The 27,002-nt window shown below is 45.9% G+C and overlaps 3 protein-coding genes across 8 annotated transcripts in view; 1 reads left to right on the forward strand and 2 right to left on the reverse strand.

Annotated features, from left to right (window-relative positions):
- Nsl1 (NSL1 component of MIS12 kinetochore complex) overlaps positions 1-5,431 on the reverse strand; it is a 17,148-nt gene extending 11,717 nt beyond the window's left edge. The window contains exons 1-2 of one of the 2 annotated variants that reach the window (XM_038349090.1): positions 4,506-5,431; positions 3,001-3,079 (exon numbers count right to left, since the gene is read on the reverse strand). In XM_038349090.1, the coding sequence (XP_038205018.1) occupies positions 3,001-3,079; positions 4,506-4,814 (388 nt within the window). In that variant the 5' untranslated portion in view covers positions 4,815-5,431. Of the gene's footprint in view, positions 1-18; positions 2,586-3,000; positions 3,080-4,505 lie in introns of those variants that run through there. The other variant, XM_038349091.1, reaches the window with a different exon arrangement.
- On the forward strand, positions 4,860-20,434 carry Tatdn3 (TatD DNase domain containing 3). Of its 5 annotated transcripts, none has more exons than XM_038349092.1 (10): positions 4,860-4,979; positions 7,029-7,061; positions 8,048-8,121; positions 9,079-9,163; positions 12,573-12,635; positions 13,664-13,773; positions 14,126-14,181; positions 15,803-15,915; positions 17,631-17,711; positions 19,760-20,434. In XM_038349092.1, the coding sequence occupies exons 1-10, from the start codon at positions 4,908-4,910 to the stop codon at positions 19,901-19,903; spliced, it is 831 nt and encodes a 276-aa protein (XP_038205020.1). In that variant the 5' UTR covers positions 4,860-4,907; the 3' UTR covers positions 19,904-20,434. The 5 variants fall into 5 exon arrangements, with proteins under 5 accessions (XP_038205020.1, XP_038205021.1, XP_038205022.1 ...); XM_038349093.1 differs by having other exon boundaries at positions 17,634-17,711; XM_038349094.1 differs by having other exon boundaries at positions 17,637-17,711.
- A 4,068-nt stretch (positions 20,435-24,502) lies between these two features.
- On the reverse strand, positions 24,503-26,413 carry Spata45 (spermatogenesis associated 45). The gene is made up of 2 exons (XM_042053998.1): positions 26,143-26,413; positions 24,503-24,612 (listed from the first exon to the last, which is right to left on the reverse strand). Exons 1-2 carry the CDS (start codon positions 26,411-26,413, stop codon positions 24,503-24,505), a joined length of 381 nt encoding a protein of 126 aa, XP_041909932.1.
- Between the last annotated feature and the right edge of the window lie 589 nt (positions 26,414-27,002).

Consider the following 27,002-nt stretch of genomic DNA (forward strand, 5'->3'; position numbering starts at 1 on the left):
CACTTATTGAGTACCTACAGGAAAAGATGATGTAGTATGAGCCCAAGAGACAGACAACTGTACCAGGTTTATGAAGACACAGGATACAGAACAATGAGACACCACCATTCTCTTTAATGACTGAAAAGAAACAAGAGTTAAACTGAAGTCTAGGTGTAAACAAAACACTGAGTGAAGAAGAGCCAGGGAGAGACATCTTTGGAACAGGAAACTGTAAAGACATGGAGCCTCAGCAAACAGCAGCGCTCTCTGTGGATAAACCAGTGACTGTGTGTGATGGGCGGGAGCACACGCACCACAGTGTGTGTGCTGAGGTCAAAGAACAAATCTGGAGTCACTTCTCTCCTTCCACCTCTGCCCAGGTTTGCATAGCAAGCACCTTTCTGGGATCAGCCATCAGTGACATCTTCTGTGCAGGAAAACGGTTTCTTAGCGCCACCAAGGGGTAGAATTTGTAAAAGCACAATGTATGAACAAATTGCAAATGCTTGATGGGTCTCTATTTCTAAAAGCAGAGCTCTGCTCTCAAGGAACTGCCCTTATAAATTTGTCTGACCACACGTCCTGTGACCAGAACCATCCAGGGCAGTCACAATGGGAGGGAAGAGGCCGCCTCACATATATGGTCTACCTTAGCTCCAGAGCGGTCCTGTGGGCAGGAGCTCGTCTGAAACCTCAATAAAAACAACAAACAGATTCAACCTCTGTCCCCATGAAGCCTGCATTTTGCTTCCTACATCTGCCCAGAAGCAAAGCTGTCAAACCTGTTCACATAAGTCTCCTGACAGTTCTCCCCTAAGACAGATACAGTGCTTACTTGACATAAGTGAGTCTGTAGACTCCTTCACCAGCACCAAACACACACACACCCTCACTCACACACGTGCACACACCCCCACTCTTGTGATTCCTCTAAGATCACATGATAAAGTACAAATTCTTTACAAAGCCTCTGAGGCATGTGGCAATCTCAACTTAGCTTTCTTGACACATCTGCTCTTACTTTCCCAGCTCACTGTGGCTTTCCATTCACTCCATCATGCCTTTCTGGGTGATGTTTTGTTTCAAATAAAGACCCACTGAAAAGCTACATGGTGTAGAAATTGCTTCTGGCTACTTTTTAGTATATTCCCTACTAATCAGCAATTATTGTGTTAATATTTTACAAAACAGTTGCTGTTGGTTTTATCCTTTTAATGTGTAAACCCAAATCTGTTTTGGTAATTGTAAAAAGACAACTAATATAGTCCCAGGTAATAGACAAGAAACTCTGGGCAGAGCCCTCTCTTACGGTTGAGAAGAAGTTACAGTCACAGAGAGTTGCTGGGAGGCCTATAATCAGCTCAAATGACCGGACAATGTGAACACAAAGCAGTGAGTGACATCAACGACGTCAGCCCTGAGTTACCAGATGCACAGACGGCACACATGGCTCTTGCCAAGGCAGCCCTTCTCTGGACAGTACTGCAGATACAGGGACACCTCTCTCTTCTCAAACTGATCATTCCTTTCTACAGATGTTTCCTTCCTACTCTGGCCTTTCTTTCTCTTTCTGTTAACACTTTTTTTTGGCACGCTGGCACCATTAGTAAGGTATGATCAAGTCTAAGACAGGTGTGGTGGCGCACGCCTTTGATCTCAGCACTTGGGAGGCAGAGGCAGGTGGGTCTCTGAGTTTGAGGCAAGCCTGGTCTACAGAGTTGGAAGACAGTCAGGGCTACACAGAAAAGCCCTGTCTCAAAAAGAAACAAAGGTACAATCAAGTCTTTGGAGTAAACTAACAGTCTTAAGACGCCATCTACAAATTTGTAACACCCTCTGCACACCACTCACACGGGTTAACTTGACACATCAGAACACATCACTGTCCATTCTAAGTATCATCTAAGCATTGCAAAAACACAGCCTAGCTTATGAGGAAATACAGGTATTCTCTGGGCCTCTTTAAGTGAGGACAATTCTACAGCAACTTCCAACAGTCTACTGACAGAAGCATCTGAAGATGAAATACCTTTCAGGATACCAGACAGGACAGATCAAGGTACCCGCTGAGCTTCTCTTGGGCTATGACTTCGGTAATCTATGTTAGTTTCTTCCTTTTGTCCCATAATAATTTAAATATGTTTTAAAATAAATGATATTGAAGCCAGTAAGCTGCTCAGCAGGTAAAAACACTTGCCACCAAGCCTGAATGAGGACCCGAGTTGGCTCCCTGGAGCCACAACTCCTGAAAGCTCCAGTGTGCCGTGGCTGCGCGACTCCATCCAATGGATGAAGTGTTGGCAGGAGAAGAGTGTGATGGGGAGCTCACCAATCCCCTTGTTTGAGGGGCATGGCCCTCCGGGGGGAGGGGCGTGTCCTCTCCCTTTAAAACACCCGTGGTGTGCGTTTGTTTTCGCTCTCTTTGGTTTCCTGCACTCCTGGCGTTCTCAGGATCCTTGGTCATGTAAGTCTTCCCCCAATTATTAAAATCTTTTGAACAGAGCTGGTCTGGTTATTTATCAATTGACCTCGCCCCCTACAAGAGCGTGTCTTGGTCCCTGTTCTACTGCTGAAGAGACACCAACACCAAGGCAACCCTTATAAAGGAAGCTTTAACTGGGGCTGGCTTACAGTTTCAAAGGCTTAGTCCATAACCGTGGCAGGGAGCATGGTGGCAGGCAAGCAGGCACTGAAGTAGCTGAGAGCTACAAGCAGAGAGAGAGGAAGATCCACAAGCAGAGAGAGAGAGAGACTGGGCTTGGCATGGGCTTTTGAAACCTCTAAGCCCACTCCCAGTGACACATTTCCTCCAACAAGGCCACACCTCCTAATCCTTCTCTAACAGTTCCACTCCCTGGTGACTATGAATTCAAATATATAAGCCCATGGAGGCCATTGTTATTCAAAACAACCACGGAGAGACAATGAAAACAGAAATTACAAAATAGCATTCAAAATAAAGTTAGCTGCAAAAACAACCTCAGAAATTAGTGACAGAGGAAGAGTTAAGCCACATACCCATAAGACAGTGATCCGTGGCTTCCTGCCAGGCTTGTCCCTTGATGCTGACATTCTCCTGCACGGCGGACTCAAAAGTCTGCAATAAATTTACATCAGCCAAGTCAGCAAAAGTGACTCTAAATACTGAATTCAAACATTTTAGCAAGACAATAATGGAATCTCTGTGGAACAAAGTGAAAATTGAGAAAAAATTCAAGTTAACCATTATGAGAAGGCTAAATACTCTTACCACACAGTGGGGACTGGGCTAGCTCTATCAGGGACCACTCAGCAGTGTGGCCATATAAAAAACGAACAAGAACACAGTGGCAAACTGTGAAGAAGGACAGAAGGCTGAGTTTCATGTGTTCTCCAAAACAGTAAGTTATTTCCAGAAGGGATTCAGACAGACCAGTTCTCTTATTTACAGCTGTCTCCCAGAAGAACTACTAAAAATGTTATGAAATGTTTCTCTTCCTGCCTTGATTCCAAAAAGGGAATAACAGAAAACCGGAATACAGAATTACAACCCAAAGAGCGTTTCCTCCTCATTCTTTCACTTAACCTGTCTCATGCATGTCACAAGAACACTTCCCACCAAGTACATCTCCAGCCCCTCCTCATTTTTGCTTTTTGCGAGTGATAACCTCTATTTTTACCCTGCACTGCTGTCATCTGGTCACAAATGTGCCACATTCCCAGCCTGAAAGTTTCCCCTGCATGTGGACTGTGTATCTGTTGGAGAGGCAGCAATCCCTCAACTTCTAGTGTTCTTCCTCTGAAACCATCATCTTCAAGGTTTTGCAAAACATAGGTGAAAGGGGAAGTGGGTTATAAGGGTCAATGGAGTACGGGGTCTCTCAATGTAGCCCTGGTTGGTCTGGAATTCCCGTGCGGCCAGACTGGTCTTGAACTCGGAGATTTGCCTGCCTCTGCCTTCCAAGTGCTGGGCGTGCACTGCCATGTCCAGCTCAACTAGAGATCTTAGGAAAAGTTACCATCAAGACAGCTTCTTCTATTTTCAACTTGGCTTTTGCTGCTCCATTCACACGATAAAGCAACAAGCAAGAGCAAAGACCCCAAACCTAGCCAGGTGACTGACTTCAAGGATTACCGGATCCTGGAGAATTCCTGGTACCCGACAGTAAACCTGCGCTGGTCCAAACAAGAGCCACTTTGTACTTAAGTGAGCACTTAAGCAACGGCTAATACCAAATGGGATGTTTTGTAGACATAAGCCATCAGATTTGAAAGCTTAGTATGAAAACAAAACGTTGAAGCCTTATTTATACGTAGAGCGTTGTCCACATTAAAATATATGGGTGCACTAATAGCGCCGGTCTTTTAAGATTACACACGCGCTCGCTTGCCCCGTTATGTCCAGCGGACAGGAAGCACCCGGGCGGCACTGGTATCTAACCGCCTTCCCTGACATGACCCAGCCCAGCTCGGACAGCATTCGGTTCGCGGAAGCCCGGCGTAGGGCCGGATCAGGAGCCGGGATGAGCGGGGCCGATCCCTACCCACTGCGCGTCCCGCAGCGCGAGGTCTCGGACGTCCTCCGGCAGCGCGGCCCCGAGCTCCTGCACGAAGCGACCGCACTGCTCAATCACTTCCGCCACGGCCCTTTTCAAGGTGCAGCGTACTCGGAAGTCCTCCGCGGGAGAGGTGGGCGCCGAGGCCTGGGAGTCTGAGGAGGTCCGGGCGTCCTGATCCTGCGAGGCGGAGACCAGCACCGCTTCGGGATTACCCGCCATCTCCCCGGTTTGAATTGAGGCGGTGACGCTGAGACCGGAAGGACGTTTCCCTCGGTGGGACGCCACTGTACGCATCCGGCCGGAAACTCAATCCGGTGCCTATGATTCCGCCAGGGCTTCCGTGGCCCCAGACTTCCCCTCCGGCTTCCGGTCCAGAAGTCTGCAGAAATGGCAGAGGCTACCCTGGGTTCGGGGCTAGTGGACTGTCACTGCCATCTCTCCGCCCCGGACTTTAACAGCGTATGTGAGGGCGAGTTGGGGCCTGCGGGAGTCGGGAGGGCCGCGTTCTTTCCCGAAAGTTATCTTTCCTCTCCCCAAATTCTCAAACCCTACCTAGTCTATGGCGATCTGAACGGTTTCCCTTTGCACCTCCGTCGTCGTCCTGGTTGTTCTTTCTGATCTTAGTTAGCGGCAAACTATCTCCACGAAGCTTGTGTTTGTCCTTTCTTTTTATTTATTTATTTTTATTTTAAAAATTTCCGCCTCCTCCCCGTGTTTGTCCTTTCGTCAGTCCTTGCTCTTATCATTCCTGAGATAGGCTGATCCGTCCCCGCCCTTAGCAGAAGTCCCAGTTCTGGACCGGCAGAGGGACAAACAAGAAAAACACGTGTGTGTAGAGGTGGAAATAGGTTTTACCTGCTACGTTGGGAAGACTGCGTGCAAATGGAGGAGCAGCAGGTGTCTGTCTCTTAGGAGATGACGCTTATGGTGTGAGACCGCTGGCACCCGCCGACACCCATACAGTTTGGAATTCAGCCTGTTTTAGTTAACCGACAACTGGAAGCGATTAATAAAATAGAATTTTGAAAGATTGGAGATATTTCCAGGGTATGGGAGAGGTAGGTTAGTCAGACATTCGGATTGCATTGAATTTGCACTTTTCACCCATTAAAGTTTTAAGACAACTCATTTTAAAAAAGAAAAACAGAATATTCTGAACACTAATTTGCTGCTGTGTGGCAATGTTACGCCCAAGTCCGCAATCCCTGACAATCCGACAAGGAAGCCAAGAGTCCCGTATGTAAAAGCCAGGCTGCAGGAGAAACTACAAGCTGAGATCACCTGACCCCCCACCCAAGAACAGACCATTCAAAGGGAATTCCTGTTATTCCAAGCACTGTAGATAGAAACACCTACAGCTCACAGTCACCAGGAAACCCTAGATCAATGTCAGCCAATCAGGGGTCTTAAAACCAACGTATTGGGATAACCTGAGAGCCCCAGCTCAATTAGAATAGGGTTTTATAGTAGTAAAGGTGGGGGTGAGGGATTTCTGAGGCTTTAAGACCCCTGATTCGTCTTAGGGATGGCCAGAGTCCCAGTGATAATGGTTGGAGCCTTTACAGCAAAAAGGTAAAGGAGAGAAAGCTAGGCCTCTTAAGAAGTCTCAGTACAGACAGGAGATGGTAGAAGCTAGGATGATACTGTATCAGAGTAAATGTACTGAAGGTATTTTAGAAATAGCTCCAACAATACATGCCGGGGACTTGGATGTGAAGCACAAGGGGAAAGGAGGACTCAAACGGCTTACGTTTCTGGTTTGTGCTATAAGGTGGTGATGCCCTTTGCTGAGATGAAGACCATGGTGTGGGATGGGAGTGGAGAGGCAGGCAGATAGAATCCCTAGTGGGGACATATTGGTGAATTTGATCTCATCCAGATGGAAAGATTATATAGGGATTAGAATGTGAGTCGTGGGTTCAGGAGAGAATAAAAATGAGGTAAGTTGGAGATTCAGTGTGCTACCTAAAACCACGAGAGGCTGAGGATGAGAAATGGCATGGCGTGGCCAAGGGTGCTAAATAAACAGACAAGACAGATGAGATCTCTTACAGGTGCAGAGAGAATAGAAGCGCTTGAAGTCACAGAGGACAGTCAGTCAAGGAGACTGGAGAGCAGCCACCAGTGAGACAGTGAAGCTGTAAAAGCAAAGTGTGTGTGTGCGTGTGTGCATGCGTGCGTGTGCATGTGTGTGCGCGCGCGTGTGCGTGTGTGTGTGTGTGCGTGTGTGTGTGCGTGCATATGTGCGTGCGTGCGTGTGTGATGTCTAGAAGTTTCTAGGGGTAAAGAGGGGCAGAACTGTCCTGTGTATTCGGCAGCAGAAGTTTCTGTTGTGCGTGATGCGTGTCACTGAGGGTAAGAGAAAGCAGGAGACCGGTCTGTGGAAACATTTCATTTTCTGCCACCCTGTGGCAGTGTTGTCCCTTATGATGCCCCAGCTGCATTTATGTGGCCAAAGCCGTAACTACGCGTGTAAAGTAAGCGTGGTTTTTTTTATGTTCCTTGTAGGATCTGGATGATGTGTTGGAGAAAGCCAAGAAGGTAAGTTAGCATCTATTACTGCCCCTCTTTTGTTCCCCTCCTGTTTCGCTTGACATATTATGTTCAGGTACTGTTTAGACATGTTCTATGTTTCCATGGTCTATGCGAGCCACAGAGCTAAGCCGTTCCTAACGTCAGCTCGTTTAAAGTCTCAGCACCTTCTGAGGAAGTTGCTCTTTTATAATCATATATTCTCCATTTTACAGACAAGGGTTCTAATGTCTAAAGTTTAGGAGCAGAGCCAAGACACGGTAGTCTGGTTTGAAAAACGTGTTCCTACAGCCACCAAGCTTGGCAGCACTGTAGAATGGGGCAGTCAGTCTCTCACTTCCTAAGCTCACATTGTTTTGGAGATCTAGGATTTAGTGCAAAAGCCTTCTGAAACATTTTGATTTGTTAGGAAAAAGTTAGTAAGGGCTGGAGAGATGGCTGAGTGGCTAGAAGCACTCACAAAGCTAGTGTTCTGAGTTCGGGCCTTGGAGCCATGGTGGAAGGGCAGAACGGACTCCAGCAAGGTGTCTTCCAATTTCCACATGCTTCTGTGGCTTACATATGCCTGCACATGCTCATGTGCCTGCCACGTACACACAGAGAGAGGCAAAATAAAATTGAAAATAAAAAATTATGAAATCTTGGAAGTATTTATGAAATAGTTGCACACTGTCATTAGCAGCTTAATTGACGAATGGGCCTTAGAGTCACGTGAGCCTAAGGGCCTTGATTTCCTTCCAAAATGCTTTGTCTGTCCAGTGAATTAAAGCAGTGTCCACGTTTGATCTGTGTAAGTTAATGAGGTGACATTTGTATTCACTGAGCATAGGGCCTGAAATAAATGCTCAGTGGTAGTCATTTGGATTATGTTATTGGGGCCTGGTAAAGAAGAATAATAAAATGTATGGAAAACCTTGACATTTCCCTCAATTTATATTAAATGTGCATATTGTTTGGAATTCTGTTCTTCTTCATCTTCTTCTTTTTTTTTTTAGGCTAATGTTATAGCCCTTGTGGCAGTGGCTGAACATGCAGGAGAATTTGAAAGAATTATGCAACTTTCAGAGAGGTGATGTTTTTTTTCTTCTTGATGTGTATGTGAGTGTGTGTGTGGTGACTGTGTGTGAGTGTGTGGTGTGTATATGTGTGAGTGTGTGTGTGTGGTATATGTGAGTGTGTGTGAGTATGTGGTGCATATGAGTATGTGTATAAGTGAGTGTATGAGTGTGTGTGGTGTGTGAGTGTGGTGACTGTGTGTGTGTGAGTGTGTGTGTGTGTGTGTATGTGTGTTGAGTATGTATGGTGTATGTGAGTGTATGATGTTCACATGTCTGGGAATATGGACTTCCAAGGTTGACATTAGGTGTCTTCTTTGACAGATTTCATCTTTATTTATTGAGGTAAGGTTCCTTATTAAACCCAGAGTTCACTGGTTCTGGCTACTCTAACTATAGTGGCTCACTCCTGAGATCCCCTGCCCCTGCCACCATGTCTGCCCAGCTGTGGAGCTGAAGTCCAGTCCATAAGCTTTACCTGCTGAGCCACCTCTCCACCTCTGGTGCTACTTCTAATTAAGATTTGTAATTTATACTGCCGAGGCCAGTCTTGAACTCATGAACTCAAGCAGTTCCCCCACCTTAGCCTTCTTAGTGCTGAGACCAAAGTGTATACCCTACACTAGCTCCAATGAAGATTCTAAAGAGTTGCTAAGAAAGATAGTTATGTCATATCAAGGAACTGTCTTTTTAAAGAACAAGGAGAGCCAGGCATGATAGCATATGCTTTTAACCTGGCACTTAGGAGGCGGGGACAGGAGAATCCCTGTGAGTTTAGCCCAGTCTGGTCTACATAGTGAGTTCCAGGCCAGCCAGTGCTGCACAGGGAGATGCTGTCTCAAAGGAAATAGATCAAGGAGGAGAGGACATGCGACCATATCCCGAAAAGCAGAGCACTTCCTTTCTGTCCTCAGGGAGACACTGTGGTCTCCTGCCAACTCTTGCTTCCTTAACTTGTTCTACATTTTTAGATACCCTGGATTCATCCTGCCATGTCTGGGAGTTCACCCAGTTCAAGAACTTTCACCAGAAAAATCAAGAAGTGTGATATTAAAGGTAAAAGTCACGTAAAATATAAGAGCCATAAAAATTGTCACTATGGCCACTCCCACACCACTCTCTAATTTATAGGCTTTGTGATGTGGGATGGGAGTGCCAGGGATTAGACCAAGGGCCTCAGGCGTTCCAGGCAAGCATTCTCTCACTCAGCTGTAACCTCGGCTACGTTTTTTATTCTGAGACAGGGTTGCCCTGAATTGCCCAGCCTGACCTTGAACTCGTGATCCTCCTGCTTCAGCCTTCCGATTTGTATTAATAGTCCCAAAACAAGCTGGGTGGTGGTGGCACCCTTTAATCCCAGCACTTGGGAGGCAGAGAGGTAGATGGATCTCTGTGAATTCGAGGCCAGCCTGGTCTGCAAGAACAAGTTCCAGGAGAGCTAGGACTGTTACACAGAGAAACCCTGTCTCAAAGAACCAAACAAAAAAACAAACAAAAAACCCCAAAGAAACAGCACCTTCCATCAAGTCAAGATTCTGTGACGTGATGGTTAGTGGGATTAAGGATTTCTTTTTTTCATATCTTTTAACCATGTCATGCTGCTTGTCCATTGAAAAGGGTGAGAGAGGGCTGGGGAGGTGGCTTAGTCAATAGAGCCGCTTGCTGCACAGGCGTGAGGACCTGAGATTACTTCCGGGGCACATGTAAGATATCATGGCTGAGGGCACACAGCTGGCTTCTTGTGCTGGGGAGGTGAAGACAGGGCAACGTCTGAGACTCAGGTCCCAAGGAGAGACCTTGTCTTAAAGTAAGACTACCTTAAACTGAGACTACACAAAGATGGATTAACTCTGACTCAGTGGAAGAGGACTGGCCTACCATGTATGAAGTCCTAGGTTCAATGCCCAGCTAAAATAGTGAAAGTCCAGGGGCCGGGGAGACATCTCAGTGGGTAAGAATCCATGTGGCTTTGTAGAGCACCCAGGTTCCATTCCCTTCACTCTCACTGGGCAGCTTATAACCACCTGTAACTTCACCCCCGGGAGACCCAGTGCCCCTGGCCTGTGAGGGCACCTGCATACATACAATTTAAAATAATAAAAGCCCATAAAATACACTTGTATGCATTAAATAAATGTGGAGGTTTGAAAAAAAATGGCCCCTACAGGGAATGGCACTATTAGGAGGAGAGGCCTTGTTGGAGGAAGTGTGTCATTGTTGGGGTGGGCTTCAAGGTCTCAAGCTTCCTTCAGTGTGACTTTTAGTTGGCTTCCTGTTGCCTCTGAGTCAAGATGTAAGACTCTCAGCTCCTTCTCCCGCACCACATCTGCTAGCACGCTGCCTTGCTTCCCGCCATGACAAAAACGCTCTGAACTGCAAGCAAGCTACCCCAGCTAAATGCTTTCCTCTATAGGATCTGCTGTCGTCATGTGTCTCTTTATAGCATAGAAGCCCTGACTGAGACAGCAAGTAGTGTGAATCAGGTCATATAGTCTCAGTCTTGTGTCTACCACTTGACTTGCCAGACACCTTCTAGCTCTTTCACTGGGTGTTGGGGGAGGCCACTTGTTGGTTCCCTGCCACCTAGCTAGCTTAGACCCAAAATCATCACACAGAAACTGTGTTAATTAAATTACTGCTTGGCCAATTAGGTCTACCTTCTTATTGGCTAACTCTTACATATTAATTCAACCCATCTCCTTTAATCTGTGTATTGCCACATGGCTGTGGTTTACCAGCTAAAGTTCCCAGCATCTGTCTCAGGTGGCAGGTCCATGGCTTCTCTCTGACTCCACCCTTCTTCCTCCCAGCATTTAGTTTAGTTCCCCCCCCCACCTAAGTTCTGCCCTATCAACAATTTCTTTATTCATTAACCAATAAAAGCAACACATAGACAGAAGGACCTCCCACACCACTGGCGTTTGGGTCGCCTGTGGATCTTTGCTGCTTTTCTCATAACTCCACACTGGAAGGAGCTGCAAGTCTCTGCATCTGACCTTCATCCTCAATCAGACTTTCTGAGTGAGCGATTTCTCCCTCTTCTCCAGGGCCCCTGGTCCCAGAGGTAGATTGTGTGGATGCCCACTAAGGACGGAGCCTTGTCCAACAGCCATCCAGCTGTTGCCACCAGCTTGTCCGCTATGCAGAGTCCAACACTTCTGGCTCTCCCGGGGAGTGTGCATTCTTCTTGACCAAGTCTGCTTGATATCTTCCCAGGGCCTTAATTTACTCCTCTTGGCCTCCGCCTCCCTCTCTCCATGAGCACACACCTCTTTTACCTCCGTCATCTCTTCACTCCTTCCCTTAGTTCTCGTGTTCTGATTTTCTTCAGTAGGAGACCTTTACAGTTTACATATTCAGAAAACAATCCAGAGAGTGATTTAAAGAGTTCACAGGGAGTTGAAGAAATGGCTCAGCAGTAAGAGCAAGCACTGTTCTTGTAGAGATCACAGGTTGGGTTCCTGACACCAGCATCAGGGTGACATCCACCTGAGGTATCCAGTTCCAATGCCCTCTGACCTCCTCAGGCACCTGCACACACATGGTACATGTAACTCACTGAGGCACACGCACATGTGTGTGCACTCACACACACACACACACACACGCATATCCATACATACAATAAGGCCATCTTTTGAAAATTATCTACAAGTGATTTCTAAATTTTGTCTTTGTTTTTGAAGGACACCATCATAGGTTCAAATTCTCTCTCTCTCTCTCTCTCTCTCTCTCTCTCTCTCTCTGGTTTTTTTGTTTGTTTGTTCATTTGTTTTTCGAGACAGGGTTTCTCTGTTGCTTTAGAACCTGTCCTGGAACTAGGTCTTGTAGACCAGGCTGGCATCGAACTCACAAAGATCCACCTGCCTCTGCCTCCCGAGTGCTGGGATTAAAGGTGTGTGCCACCACAGCCCAGCTAGGCCAAATTCTCTTAAATTCAAAAGGTAGTACCACTGAAATTAATGGTCTGCCACTACTTCAGTAGTTCCCTGACAAGATTGTATGTGACATGCATTGTTTATCTTGCTGAACTCTTTTTACAGATAGACCAAGCAGGATTATAAAGGCAAATCAATTTTAAAAAAGAACAAAGGGAATATGGAACTACCACTATTATAAACTGAGACCACTGCTTAGGAGGGGGCAGAGCCATGTGCGTGACGACCAGCCACGTCTTCTCACCCCCTCCAGGAACTTAATCAGCTTCCTCTCCAGGTTCCTCCAAGCCTGTGAGCAAACGTCTCCTAGCAGAAGGCCAGTTGTAAGTGGGACCATTTGGGGCCTGCAACCAGAGCCTCTGTGGTTAGAGTTGCTGGCGTGGTAGAGACGATGATTCCTGTGTTGTAGGTTGGTTAAACGGATTCACTTGTGTGCAGTATCAGTGTGGCACAGAACATGGCACATAGTCCAAAACGAGGAACTTTGATTCCTACTCTCAACATTAACACATTTCTTTTCCTCGCAGGATTTGGATGTAGCTTTGCCTATTATTGAGAAATACAAGGATCGGTTGTTGGCAATTGGAGAGGTAAACCCCTTTGCTGATCAGATGGTGTCTAATCCGGATCTACATGGGATAGATGCAGTAACCAATACTAGTGATTATAGCCAACTTGGATAGTTATTTTCACCCCATTCAATATGCTAATAACTTGGTACTATTGGGAATGAAGCAATAGAAAGCCTTACTCTGGACTTACTTTAATAGGAGAAGATGATGAACTAATATTTCGAAAGACTTTACTTTTGTTCAAGTGTGGCCATTGCTCTAAGAAGCTAAAACAGTCTGCAGAGGGAGGGCCAGTGAAATGGTTCAGCAGGTGGAAGCCTTCCCAACAAGCTTGAGGACCTGAACCCACATGGGGGAGGAGAGAACTGACTCCTGAAAGCTGTCCCCTGACCTCACGTGTGCACTGTGGCATCCAAGTGTCCCTCTGCCCAACAAATGTAATTTAAAAACAAGAACAGTGCTCAGCGGTGGTGGTGCATGCCTTTAATCCCAGCACTGGAGAGGCAGAGACAGGCAGATCTCTGTGAGTTCAGGGCCAGCCTGATCTACAGAGTAAGTTCCAAGACTGCCAGGTGGTTATACAGAGAAACCCTGTGTCAAAAGAGCAAAACAACAAACAGCCTTCAGAAGGCATACTTTAATCTTGAGTTTGTAGTGAAAGACCATGTTACTTAAACTATTAATAATGGTAAAGATTTTTATCACAGTAAAAAAAATACTACTTCCTACTAATATAGAAGATAAGAAAACGCTTTCTGAATAGACGTCGTAGAATACATGCCAGGTAGCATCAATGGGAGGTGGTCACCTGTAGTCTGTGCTGCCCAGCACAGTGACATGTGTGACTTTGGAATACTAGCAGTGTCTTAGAGTTGGAGTGCCCCACAAGAGGAATATAAAACAACTTAGACGTTGGGGTACGTCGAGTGTACTTTTAATTATGTCACTGTGGCTAATATTTTAATGTGGCTGTAGTGCTCTGTGTGCTGACCAGTAGTCTTCTCGGGCTCATGGAGATGCAGTTATCTTCTGTCTTTCTCTTACAGGTGGGGCTAGACTTCACCCCCAAATTTGCAGGCACTGATGAAGAGAAGGAAGAACAAAGGCAGGTCCTGATCAGACAGGTCCAGCTGGCCAGAAGACTGAATGTGCCTTTGTAGGTGAACCGCCCTTCTGCTCAGAACTGCAGGGCAAACTCCCCAGCAGCTGGGCCTCTTAAAATGAGTTCTGTGTCTCCTTTCATTTGAGTTATCTTTTAGTTTGCCTGCATGAATGTCTGTGGACCTGTGTGTACAGTGCCTGTGGAGGCCAGCAAAGGGCACTGGATGCCCTGAGACTGGGGTTACAGTTAATAACCAGCTGCTGCCATGTGGGTGCTGGGAACCAAACCTTGTCCTCTGTGAGAGTAGCTGAACCATCTCTTCAGCCTCCTGAATTATTTTTAAAACAATAAAAACAGTATTTTCCTATTTAAAAGACTTCAAAAGAATTTTGCTGTTGTCAAACAGAAACGTGCACTCACGCTCAGCAGGAAGACCCACCATCAACCTCTTACGTGAACAAGGTACTTTGTTCCTACTTCTCACGCTTCACAGTTCCAGCTGAGGGTGGAAGGAGCAAGTGTGTTCCATCTGATTCCTTAAAGAGAAGGGAATGCATCAAGAAGAGAGGTAGAGCCCCACTGGGATGAGTTTATATGCCAGGCTAATACTTACACGGTTGTTTTGTGCAGTTTTGTATTTATCAGACTCAACTCTAACAAATGGAGGCTTGAAGCTCCAATTTTTTATTTTTATTTTAGATTTATTTGTTTTTCTTTTATGTGTATGAGTGTTTTGCCTGCGTGTATGTTTGTTCACTGCATGTGTGCCAAGGGTCCTCAGTCGCCTGAAGAGAGCATCAGGTCCCCTGGAGCGAGAGTTACAGACAGGTGTGACATGTGGGTTTTGGGAACCAAACCCAGGTCCTCTGCGAGATCAGCAAGTGCTCTTGACCACGTAGCCATTTCTCTAGCCCCTGGATCTAATAAGAAAGAGAAAATAAGGAAAAAGACTGTCTTATTGATTATTGTGTTCTTTTACACATTTTCTGTCTGTTCCTTTTGGAGCCATATAATAGAGAGGCTTGTCACAAACCTGATGACCAGAGTTCGGTTGTTTTCTGACTTTGCCATGACACACGGGTGCTTGCACAGGCACATATATAATAAATATATAATAATAAGGGACTAACAGCAGGAAGCAGTAATGTGCAGATGGTGGCCCTCGTGTGACTTTTTGGACACGAACATAGCTTACCGCGTTCTCCGAAGTTTAAAATGCCATCCATAGTAAGAAATACAACTTGTTTTTAGACTCCTATTTGCATAAAAAACCTATCAGACATTTAACAGTACATGTATGTGTATGTATACAAGTGTGTTTAGTCTACAGTTGTGTATATACAAAAAAAAACCCACATTGGTTGATTATGACCTATCAAATTTTACAACATTTTTATGATCATAATGAAGATTCACACTATTTGAAAAAACAGCTACTGAAGTAACAGAGCTACCTGCCAGTAGAGGTGTGGTCGCTGATGAATTTGTCAGCAATGAATACTGAGGCCTTCTGGAGTCACAGAACACATGATTTTATCCAGGCAGAACAACTCCTCTTTAAGGGCTGGAGTTTGTGTGGAAGAATGTGCCTTAGTGCTAGGGGGATTGCCTTGTATGAGTAAGGGTCTGGATTTAGTCTTCAGCAACACACGTGCACACACACACCACAACATAAGTACAAATAGAACAGGGATTGGTTTTATGAGCAAGGTCTGTTTGACTTGTCCATTTTTTTCTATCAGCATGTCTGTTAGGAAAACAGTTTACCTAAAACCCTCCTATTAGAACTAATAATTTGACAGTTCATAGATGTATAGGAAGATCTAGTGTAGATAGTTCTGATGATGGTTTTTAAAAATTGCATTTCAATGTTATCCATTTTATTCTGAAGATTAAAAAGGTATTTCCCCCCTTTGAACGCTGTATGTTTATTGAAACTTTAGAGGTTACAGAATCTGATCTTTATATCATGTTGATAAATATTTACTTAAAATTCAGATCTGTTTAATTTCACTAATGGGGAAACCCTTTGTTATGGGACAAACCCTCTGTAATGGAACTCTGATTTCTCTTTCATTGAGAGGTGCTGAACAGGTCCTACTGCATGCCTTTGACGGTCGGCCGTCGGTGGCCATGGAAGGAGTAAGGGCAGGTTACTACTTCTCGATCCCACCGTCCATCGTGAGAAGCGGGCAGGTAAAGGCCTTTCATTGTGACTCGCTGAACACATGTGACACAATTAAAACCTAAGCTTTGGTACAAACTGGCGATGCTTATATTTCAAAGTTAATCTTAACTCTCTACCAAAACAAAAGCTGTAACTCAGCAAAGGATCTGAGGCCGGGCAGTGGGGGCGAACACCTTTAATTCCAGCACTCAGGAGGCAGAGGCAGGTGGATCTTTGTGAGTTTGAAGCCAGCGTGGTCTACAGAGCGAGTTCCAGGACAGGCTCCAAAGCTACACAGAGAAACGCTGTCTCAAAAAACAAAACAAGACAAAACAAAACAGAAGGATCTGAGAAGGACTGGAGAGGCGGCTCAGTAGGAAAGAGCACTACTCTGATGCTGGACACGGTGGCACGCCTGTAATACCAACACTGCTGAGGCAGGGGCAGGCAGATCTCTGAATTCGAGGCCAGCCTGGTCTACATAGCGAGTTATAGGAGAGCTAGAACTACATGGTGAGACCCTGTCTCAAAAAATAAAATAAAATAACAAAAAGAGTCAGAGGGCGAGGATTCTGTCCCCAGCACCCGTGTCGGGTGGCTTAACACCAGCTGTAACTCCAGCTTCAGAGAAACTGAGACCCTCTTCTGTGTACACACGCACAAGCTCTGTCTCATTCTCGTCCTCACACACACACACACACACACACAAATAAAATCAACATTTAAAAAAGAATGAATCAATACCTAAATCTAAGAGCCAGTATTTTGTTATTGTTGTTCTTGTTCTTGTTTTTCAAGACAGGGTTCTCTGTGTAATAGCCCTGGTTGTCCTGGAAATTGCTTTGTAAATCAGGCTGGTCTCAAACTCAAACTCACAGAAATCCACCCGCCTCTGCCTCCCCAGTGCTGGGATTTAAGGCGTGTGCCACCACTGCCCAGCAAGAGCCAATGTTTTTAAACTCTTGACTTTTTAATCCCAGATTAAACAGTGGTTTCCTCGAGATAACACCAAAACCACAAGCGATCAAAGAAAAAATGGTGAAATCAGGCATCATTAAAATACTAAATTTCTACAGAAAAAGAAAATAAAACTATTATATTTCAAAATATACTACCAATAACATGAAAAGACAACTCACAGGAGGAACAACTATTTCCAAATCGTGTGCAGTGAGGGCGTGGTGTCCAGGACATGTAAGAGCTGCTACGTTTCAGTGGTAAGAACTGGGCCTGACCACAAAGCTGGAAAGGATGCTGTGTAGCCTTGGCTGTCCTGGAATTTCATCTGTAGACCAGGCTAGCCTCGAAGTTAGAGATCTGCCTGCCTCTGCCTCCTGAGTGCTGGGATTAAAGGTGTCCACCACTGCCTGGTGCATGAAAGGGGTTAAGTAGGTACTTCTCTAAAGAAAACTTTGAATAATTTTTGTAATTTTATGCAATATTTTTTTTCGACATGGTTTCTCAGCCCTGGAACTCTCTATGTAGACCAGGATGGCCACTTCCAGCTTACAAAGATCCACCTGCCTCTGCACCCACCCCGCATGCTGGCATCAAAAGTGTGCACCACCACTGCCAGGCTGACTATTCTTATCTGAAGTAGAACGCTGAGAGCGTGGTAGCTGTCTGGATAGCGCGGCGACTTAGCAGTAACAATGGGTGTTAGAGCCTTCAGGCCAAGACTTGTCCACATGTAAGTTAATGCTGTCCCATCCCCCATTTAAAGCTTGCTCTCTCTTTCTCTAAGAAGCAGAAGCTTGTGAAACAGCTGCCTTTAAGCTCTATCTGCTTAGAGACAGACTCCCCTGCACTGGGACCAGAAAAACTGGTAAGTGGACCTCTGGTTTATGAGCACAGATGCTTCTTGTGAGGGCTGTGCTGGCGTAGCTGGGGCTCGCTGTGATGCGATGCTAAGTTGAAACCATGAAGGGTCTTTTTTGTTTTTAAGTATTTATTTATTATGTATACAATATTCTGTCTGTGTGTATGTCTGCAGGCCAGAAGAGGGCACCAGACCTCATTACAGATGGTTGTGAGCCACCATGTAGTTGATGGGAATTGAACTCAGGACCTTTGGAAGAGCAGGCAATGCTCTTAACCTCTGAGCCATCTCTCCAGCCCCCAAGGGTCTTTTTCTTTTTGGTTTGTCTTGGTTTGGTTTTGGTTTTTCAAGACAAGGTTTCTGTGTAACAGCCCTGACTATCCTGGAAATCACTTTGTAGACCAGGCTGGCCTCCAACTCACTGAAATCTGCCTGCCTCTGCCTCCTGAGCACTGGGGGTAAAGGTGTGCATCACCACCGCCTGGCTGGAGAGTCTGAATACTGCTCTGGTTCAGAGAATATCATTTGACAAGAAGCTTGCTTTCAATTGTGTAATAGTGAGTGTCCTAGACATGTCTGGAGTTATTGAGACTTCCATTCAGATCCTTCTTGACAGTTCAGGACATAATTGCCTGTCTTTGGAAAAGCTACTTCATTTCTCCAAAGCTATGTTTACCTGTTTGTTTGTCCATCCGTTCATCCATTCTTTCATTGAAACTGAGACGTATATAATACACGCTGGCCTCAGACTCACACTATATAGCTGAGCCTGGCCTCCAGCTCCTTCATGCTTGATTCCTGAGAACTGGATTATTGGTATATACCACTATGTCTGCCTGACTTTTCAGTTATAAAACATGGCTAAAATAGTAAAATATTTTATAAGGTTTACATGAAGAAATTTATATGAAAGGACCTGGCAGTAAATGAACAGTCTTTGCTATATAGTCCAAGCTGTTCTGGAACTCACTGTGTAGACCAGACTGTCCTGGAACTCACAGAAATCTGCCCACCTCTGCCTCTTAAGTGCTGGTTTGTTTTTTGCTTTGTTTTGTTTTGTTATTTTAAGACAGGGTTTCTCTGTGTAGCCCTGACTGACCTGGAATCATTTTGTAGACCAAACTGGCCTCGAACTCACAGAGGTCTGCCTTTCTCTGCCTCCCAAGTGCTGGGCTTAAAGTCATGTACCACAACACCCATCTTCAAGTGCTGATGTCAAAGCCACCATTATCTTTTTAGGATATCATCTTTCCTGTGAGCAGTGTACTGTCTCATAGATGTTAAATGAGACATTCCAGGAAGGGAATGAAGCCTTATTTGTGAAAACTCTCTAGGTTTAAGGTCTCTTGTCCTTCCAGATTATTCTATTCATATACAGGTATACAGATTATATATATAAATATACATATATACATATATATGTATACATATGTGTGTGTGATTTTATATATATAGAATTTTATTCCTCTAGTTATTATCCCAAGTATTCACTTATTAATAATTATAGGAATGTTTTTCACTAAGTCTAGATGCTATTTCTTGCAGAAATACTATTTTTTTCTGGAGAGTGTCATTAAGCAAAATGCCTATTTATTTCACGGGCATTAAGAGTCAGTCAGATGGCAGAACCTAATTGAGCAGTCTTTGCAGTCCTTGGGCATTTTAAATCCTACTGGGCAGGTAGCCTGTGAAGGGAGAGGCCAAGGCGAGTGCAGTGACGTTTCCCAGCACTTGTGTTTGCAAAAGCACAAAGGCTAGCTAACCTTGAGACAGGTTGCCCTCACCAGATGGTGGACTGCTTCCCACGCTGGGGGCTCAGGGCTGCACCTGCAGATACCGCTAGGATCTCTTTGGGACAGCATGGGTAGAGTCAGCATGTAGCACGCCCTGCCAAACTCACTCCCCCTTTTTAAAAAGCATTAATAAAGAAATGTCAGTCCCTTTAGAGTAGCAAAAATGTCATCAGGTGTTTGACCCACTCGTTCTTGTGTGTATGTCCTAGCTACAGTCTCCAGATCTGTAGACACTGAGTGTTCCGCTTTGTTCTCTCTCAGACACGGAATGAGCCCTGCAACATTTCCATCTCAGCAGAATTCATTGCCCAGGTGAAAGGGATCTCAGTGGAAGAAGTTCAAGAAGTGACGACACAGAATGCCTTAAAACTGTTTCCCAAGCTTCAGGACCTGCTCCAGAAATAGCTTCAAAACCTCCCGCCGCACGGCCAGGTCAGCTCAGGACAGCACTGAGGGACAAGTGTTTGCTTGAATGGTCTGAAGTGAAGAAGCCACTTTATGTGGGCAGCAGTCATAGTTTTATAGAAATGTTTCTCTTAAAAACAAACTCTGGGCTGGAGAGATGGCTCAGCCATTAGGAACGCTCTGGAAGAGAGGACTCCCACAGTTCCCTGCAACTCCAGAAGATGCAACCCCCTCTTCTGGCCTCCTCTGCCACTAGCACACGTGTGGCATACCCCTAAACAGACACACATAAACATAAATAAAATAATAACAATAATAATAATTTCTGAAAACTTTTCTTTAAAAAATAGAGGAGTTTGGCGTGGCTACTGAAACTCTGGGTTCCAACTTTCAATCAGTCGATCCTGGAGTAGACTGGGAAAACACCACAGACACACTAACTTCTGGACTTACTGCCCACTTGAGGGGAGAAAGCCTCAAGGAATCCCCCAACCCACTTTCCCCCACTTAACAATAAACTTATAGAAGATCCATGGATTTTTTTACTTTGAATATTTAATAATTAGCGTGTGCATGGAGAATTCAATACACTTCAGATGTGGTCAGTGTGCCTCTTCCATGATTCCTAGCCGAGGTGCCCATGTAGGAGGGAACCAGGTCTGAGTTGTGCAGGGAAGGGGGCCTTTTCCAGAAGAAAGAGCAGTTGTGAGAGCCCTGAGATACCCACCCCTTTAAAGAGACAAGCTTCGCTGTGTGGCCTAGGCTGACCCAGCTTCCCAAGCAGCTGCACCTGAGCCCCACGCCGCAGCACCTGGCTAGTCGTGAAGGCGTACCTTTGAGGACGTGAGCAGGCATCTGTGATGCAGGCTGGAGATGTTGGCTGTTGATGGAGAAGATTACAAGAGAAAAGAGACTGACCCAGCTTGTGCACACACCTGTTAACTGACCCTTGAATCAGGAAGCCTGTCATCTGTGCTGAAGCACTGAGGTTAGGGCACCATGATTTGGCTCAGGAGGATGGGCTGGAATGGGGTGATGGTAGCCAATGTGATATGGTACTAGTCCTGGCATCTGGGTGAAGATATTTTTAAGACTGTCATGTTTACTCCATCTGCTGCTTGGTCACAGTGCCTGTGGCAGTCTTTCTCACAGGTGCTGACAGGCATCCCGCCAGAGAACACCGTGAACCTCTAGGTAACACGCTTCCAGGTCCCAGGACTTCTCTTCTGGGGGAGTGAGTTTACATCAAAGGGTATTGGTAGCCACTCGTCCCACTCCCCACCCTCCCCTGCCTCCTGCCTGGGAATCAGCCTGACTGTGGGCCTGTGCTGTGAAGCCTCCACTTGTGTGGGTCCCAATTCCCCCACCATGTCATCTGAACTTTCCTCAATCCCTGCCATGCTGCTGTCTGTCCTGACATTAATACCCCATTTATTAACAGCACCGGACTGTCCCAGTGTCCCTGGGAACCCCCATTCAAGACCTTTCGTTATTCTAGAGACACTTGTACTTTCTCCTTTTGGTTGGCTGTCAGAAATTAAAACAAGGAACTAGAATTTCCCCAGAAGTCACAAGCTTATAGAAAAGAGACTTTAATCTGGTGCCAGCTGAAGGAGGAACTTGTCTCGCAAAAAGAGATTATACAGGTCTGATAACTTACCAGGTCGCCTTCCGGGACAGACCAGAACCTGGACACTGATGTGCCAACGGTGGCTGACAGTACCTCTTGACCAAGATGACGTAGACATACACCCCCCTCTGTTTAAATCTAAACCCCATGCACGTATCCTGATGATGGCCTCTTGACTTCCTCTCAATGTGGCCACAGCAAATAGTTTTATATTTCTGTCTCCCACCCCCAACCCCCTGAAAGCCTGGCAAGCCTGAAACTCACTACGTACACCACCCAGGCTGGCCTTGAACTAACAGACATTTGTCTGCCCCTGCCTGCTGAGTGCTGAGATTAAAGATGTGTGCCAGCACCCAGCCTGGAACAATGGTTGAGGTCCATACTGCTCTGTAACTGGTCTCACAGGCTCCTGGAGAAGGAAGAGCCTACAAAGGGGGTCATAACACCAAAGAGTGTTTTCAGCAAAATCTCCAAGAGAAATGTGCAAATTCTCTGGCCTCTGCTCCTGAGTGGAATCTCTTCTACTCAAGGAGAAGTACAAACTTGAGTAAGGGCTTTTATGTCTGAGTATCCTTACACAGCCCATCCATGCTGAGGAATCAACCCGGGCCCTTCTTGTTCAGAGGCCTCCTTAGCTGGTCACTGTCTAGTTGGTTTTGTTTGGCCTCTGGCTCTGCCATCCTGTCTCTCTGAGTACACTGCAGTGCTGAGAAAGGACTTAGAGAGGAAGTTCCCGCTGTCAGTGGCTATGGTAGCAATGCTGCACCACTAATGTTCATCCCAGAGTACTGGGGAAGCAGCTGGAATCCTGCCTGCACGTCAGTGGGCTGAACTGAGGGCCTGCAGGAAGCCAGGGCAGAAAAGAAACACCTGTTACCACATGCTGACTGAGGGAACACTGATCTAAAGGAAGCACTCCCGGGAGGTGAGAATGTCTGCTGTTTCAGGTAGGGTCAGAGTTCAAATACAACTGTACTTCTGAGTTTCTGGCTTTAGCACAAGAGTGCTATAGGGTACACAGGGCAAAGTAGAAGTATGTAATGGGAAGGGCTGAAGGAAGATATTAGGAAGGAGGTGGCATTTAAACCACAGGAAGGCGAAGGAGCTCAGAGCCAAAGGCAGCTTCAGAGAATTGCAGCCAGTTCTAAGAAGGCAGAGCCATACCTACAGGAGAGGCAGAATAGGGTCAGGGAAGGGAGGCTGTGTGTAACCTGGCATTCGTTGCTCTATGCTCGTGCCTAAAGAATATTGTGCCTTGTCATCTCTAATGGGGCTGCTTAGGGTACAAACTGTAGATCTGGCCTCTCATTTCTGTCCAGGCAGGGAACAGAGACTCTGATAGTCTTGGTACCAGGTGATCACCTCAGAAGACAGAGATAAGGTTTCCCTCTGGACCTGAGGTAGGCCTCGTTACCTGGTATAATAAAGATAAGGCCTCCTTATCGGCAAAGGCTGGGCTGTTTATGCTCAGTGGGATCCTCTACTGTGCAACCCACACCTGTGTGTCTCTACTGGAGCTTTGCCTAGCCCTGAGGGTCCTGAGGCAGTGGGCTGGGGGCCAGAGAATTAGCTAGAGCCAGAGCTGTCCTGCTGTGAACCAAGAGTTTCATCTCTTCTGTCAGTACCCAGGTTCATCAAAGTAGGATGCCAGCCTTCAAGGTTCCGGAAACCAGCTACTTACTGCTGGGAGGGGAGTTGGCCCTTAGTCTTACTTTGTTCTAGGGACAAGGACCTGAGGTATGACCCCGCCTGGCCTGAAATTCACTGTCCTCCTGAGGTTACAGGCATTCACCATGACACCAGGTGAGTTTCTTTTATTGTTAGTATTTCTAAGTAATTCACAGACATTGAAGATTGATGGAAGAGAATTTATTTGTGCATCTCTGGACATGTACTTTATCCAAATATGGCATTATCTGAAAGATAAAAAATACATTTATTGGGCTAGTGAGATGGGCTCAACCACTAAAGGCTAGCCTAGCAAAACATCAAAGAGATACATTTCAGTAATCTAATCTATTGCAGTCTTTAGAATAACCTGAAGGGCAGAGACGATCATTGCTCTTTCACTTCTTCATTCTCATGCTGGGACTAACAGTGGACACACACATACGCAGAGAGACAGACAGACACATACACACACAGAGGGACAGACATACACACACACACACACAGAGAGAGAGAGAGAGAGAGAGAGAGAGAGAGAGAGAGAGAGAGAGAGAGAGAAACACACACACATGCACACACAGAGACAGAAAGGCAGGAAGAGGAGCTTGTGCCAAGTCCCTGAGGCGGGAGCCAGCTCAGCATGTCCCAGAAGAGGAAGAAAGCAGAGCAAAGAGACCAGGGCGAGCATGGAGATGTACGGATTTTATCCTCAGCATGGTAGGGAACATAGGAGTTCTATGCAGCAGGTGGCACATTCTAAACAGTTCGCTTGGGCTGTCCTGGGAAGTAAATGTGGGAGCAGAAAAGGTGCAAGCTGGGTAGCCAGAGAGCTCTGCTGTATGTCTCTGGTGATATATCGGCTGGGCCAGCGTGCTGGCAGGTTCTGGAAAGGGGACAGATAGGACTCACTCACACCCTGAGCGTGGGACAGGAGGAGCGTGAGGGCAGCGCTCCACGCTGGCAGCTTTCCCAGATGAGGAAGGTAAGGCTGGTGACCACAGGAGCTTGTCTCAGCAATACTAAACTGCAGTTTAGTATTAAACTGACCTCATGTAGAGCAGCAGTGTGAGGATGGGCAGCATCCATAGCTGAAGGTCAGAAGAGGTCAGAATTGAAGATACGGGTTATCAGAAAAGAGATAGGACAGAAGGCCTCTGGCAGTGGTTGAATGGGAATGTACCACAGGCTCATGCATCGGAACACTGGACCACAGTTCATGGTGCTGTCTGGGGACGTTTCGGGGGATGTGGTCTTGCGGGAAGAAGTATGTCGCTGGGATTGAGCTTTGAGAGGTTAAGGCTTCACTCTCCCTTCAGATAGTGCTCAGCGTTGTGGTCCAGGTTCAAGATGTAAGCATCCTGCTCCTTGCCTGCCACCTCCACCCTGACATATGGACTCTCACCCTCTGGAACTGTAACCCACAGTGAGCTCTTCCTTCTATAGGTTGCTTTGGTGACAGTGGCCTATCACAGTGACAGAAAGTAACTCACACAGTCTGCCAGCTGCTTGCATGAGGTTCCCTGAGAGGACCACAGGGGCCAGCCTTGTCCCTCCTCACCCTTCAACACTCATGATGGGAGAGCACTGTCTTCCAAAGAGAGGCTCTAGCTATGCAGCAAATGATGTGTATAACTTAGTGTTTGCTGAGACCTACCAAATTAATACCTTTAGCAAACCATAGTCCCAGCTCCTGATTTAGCAAATGATTTTCTCTGCACCTGCTGCCCCCCAGGCTCGCTCGCTCTCTCATTTGCCCCTCTCTCAACCGAGAGCAGCAGACCTCAAGTTCCGCTTGACTTCTTTTTAGTGAGCTTCTTCAGTAAAGGTCTGTTTTCTCAATAAGCTAACATTTTATCTCCATCCCATTTCTCAGTTGATCAAAACTCAAAGCAATTTCTAAATATGAAAGAGTTAATGTTTGGCAGTTATTGGTTTACGGTTTTGACATGAAAGTTGTGGGATGAGATGTGTGACTTTGTGTTGTATGAAATCATGCGTGGTGGACGAGGTGTGTCAGACTCTGTTGTATGAAATCATGCATATTCCTCTAAGAGGTGGATTTTCTCTCCACCACCAAAGTGAGAACCGACACACTGTTGTTCTGAGCAATTGCAGCAGAATGAGGAACTGTACTTTTATCATTAGGAATGCCAAGGCATTCTTTTGTAAAGATGATTGAGTTTTGTTTGTTTTTAGAAAAGAAACACTTGTTAGAGAATAGCCTCATATCACAGCACAGTGTTCGGGCTTTCGGTGCCACACTGTCCCACTGCCCTGACTACTCCCTAAGGACACTGGTAAAATGCAAAGTCATGGCCACAAATGGCTAATGGGGACCATTCTTTGTGAACCAAATTAATAATGTATTGGCTATATTGAATATATATATATATGCACACTTTCTCCAAATAAATGAGAAAACATTGCCAGTTGCCTGCCTTGACTACACAACAGAATCACAATTCCCATTTGTAACAATACTAAAATAGTCCCCCACGCAGCTTCCCTCCATAGGTTTATGACCGCTTCTTATGGCATTGCATGTCACATTTGTTAGTAAAACTCCATTTTACTTCAATTTTGAACGTAAAATTTTGTAGACAACAGAAATTGGTGGCACAGGAGGTCTCTGAAGGGACTGCAACTTTTCTCAAAATGTGGTTGTTACGCCATCTGTAGTTAAGAGCCACATGGGTCTGCTGGGAATGCAGACCGCCAGGCCCAAACACCAAACCACAGAGTGAACTGGCTGTGGTGGAGCCTGGGTCCTACAGACACAAGAGAGTGACTCTCTGGTCTGTGGTGGGTCTTACACCTGATAATCTGCTTTGCTTTCAGACCCATCATGTTCAGAGACTCCCAGGGCAATCCCTAGAACCTCTTTACCCATAGGTATTTATCCCTCCCGCAGGTTGGGCGGGGTCCCACCAGACTATCTTACTTTTGGATGCAAAGTGCTTTCTCTCCTTGTGAACAAAGAGAGGCCCTTTGACCCAGGAGGTCCTGCCACTTTCAGGAACAGACTCTTTGACACGCTCACTAGCCGAGGACTGGTAGGCCTGGCTGAAGTGTCGCTTCTGGACTCGCAGGAAGCTGACTTGATTGCTCCTCTCCACCAGACAGTAGGACTCACGCTTCTCGTTGATCTCCTCCAGGAGCTTTTTGCTCAGTCTGGTTTTTTTCACATCGATGCTCTTGTTCACAGATGCCATTTTGTTAAGACACCAGTTGTCAGCCGACTCTTGCTGTCCTGCAAACACGTTGAGAATGCATACTTGTTTTCTGTCCAACCCAGAAGCCAGATTCACCGACATATCCACTTTACCAGTACTTTCTTCTTCTGCAAGACCATGTTTTGACACATGCTACAGAGTGTAGCTACAATTACTCTCCATTCTGCTGGTCCCCCGGACCAGTTTCTCTCCACCCAGTGGGTCTACTCACTGCCTGCTGCATCCACTTATGAAATAGCCATTCTGATGCTTAATATTAATTACATAATCTTTGGTCTATTAGCTCAAGCTTTTTATTAACTAATCTTACATATTAAATTCACCCATATCTATTATTTTATATTTTACCACAAGGCTCTGGATTGTTATCTCTTGCTTCTTGGGCGGCTGCATGGTATCTGCCTGACTCCGCCTTCATTCTTCCTCTATCTCTGCTTGGATGTCCTGCCTTGCTATATTCTGCCTTGTCATAGGCCAAAGCAGCTTCTTTCTTAACTAATGGTAATAAAACATATTCACAGCATACAGATGGAAATCCCACATCAACAGAACCAACTCAGGTCATTAT

This window comes from Arvicola amphibius, chromosome 12, assembly GCF_903992535.2.
Source record: "Arvicola amphibius chromosome 12, mArvAmp1.2, whole genome shotgun sequence".
Lineage (NCBI taxonomy): Eukaryota > Metazoa > Chordata > Mammalia > Rodentia > Cricetidae > Arvicola > Arvicola amphibius.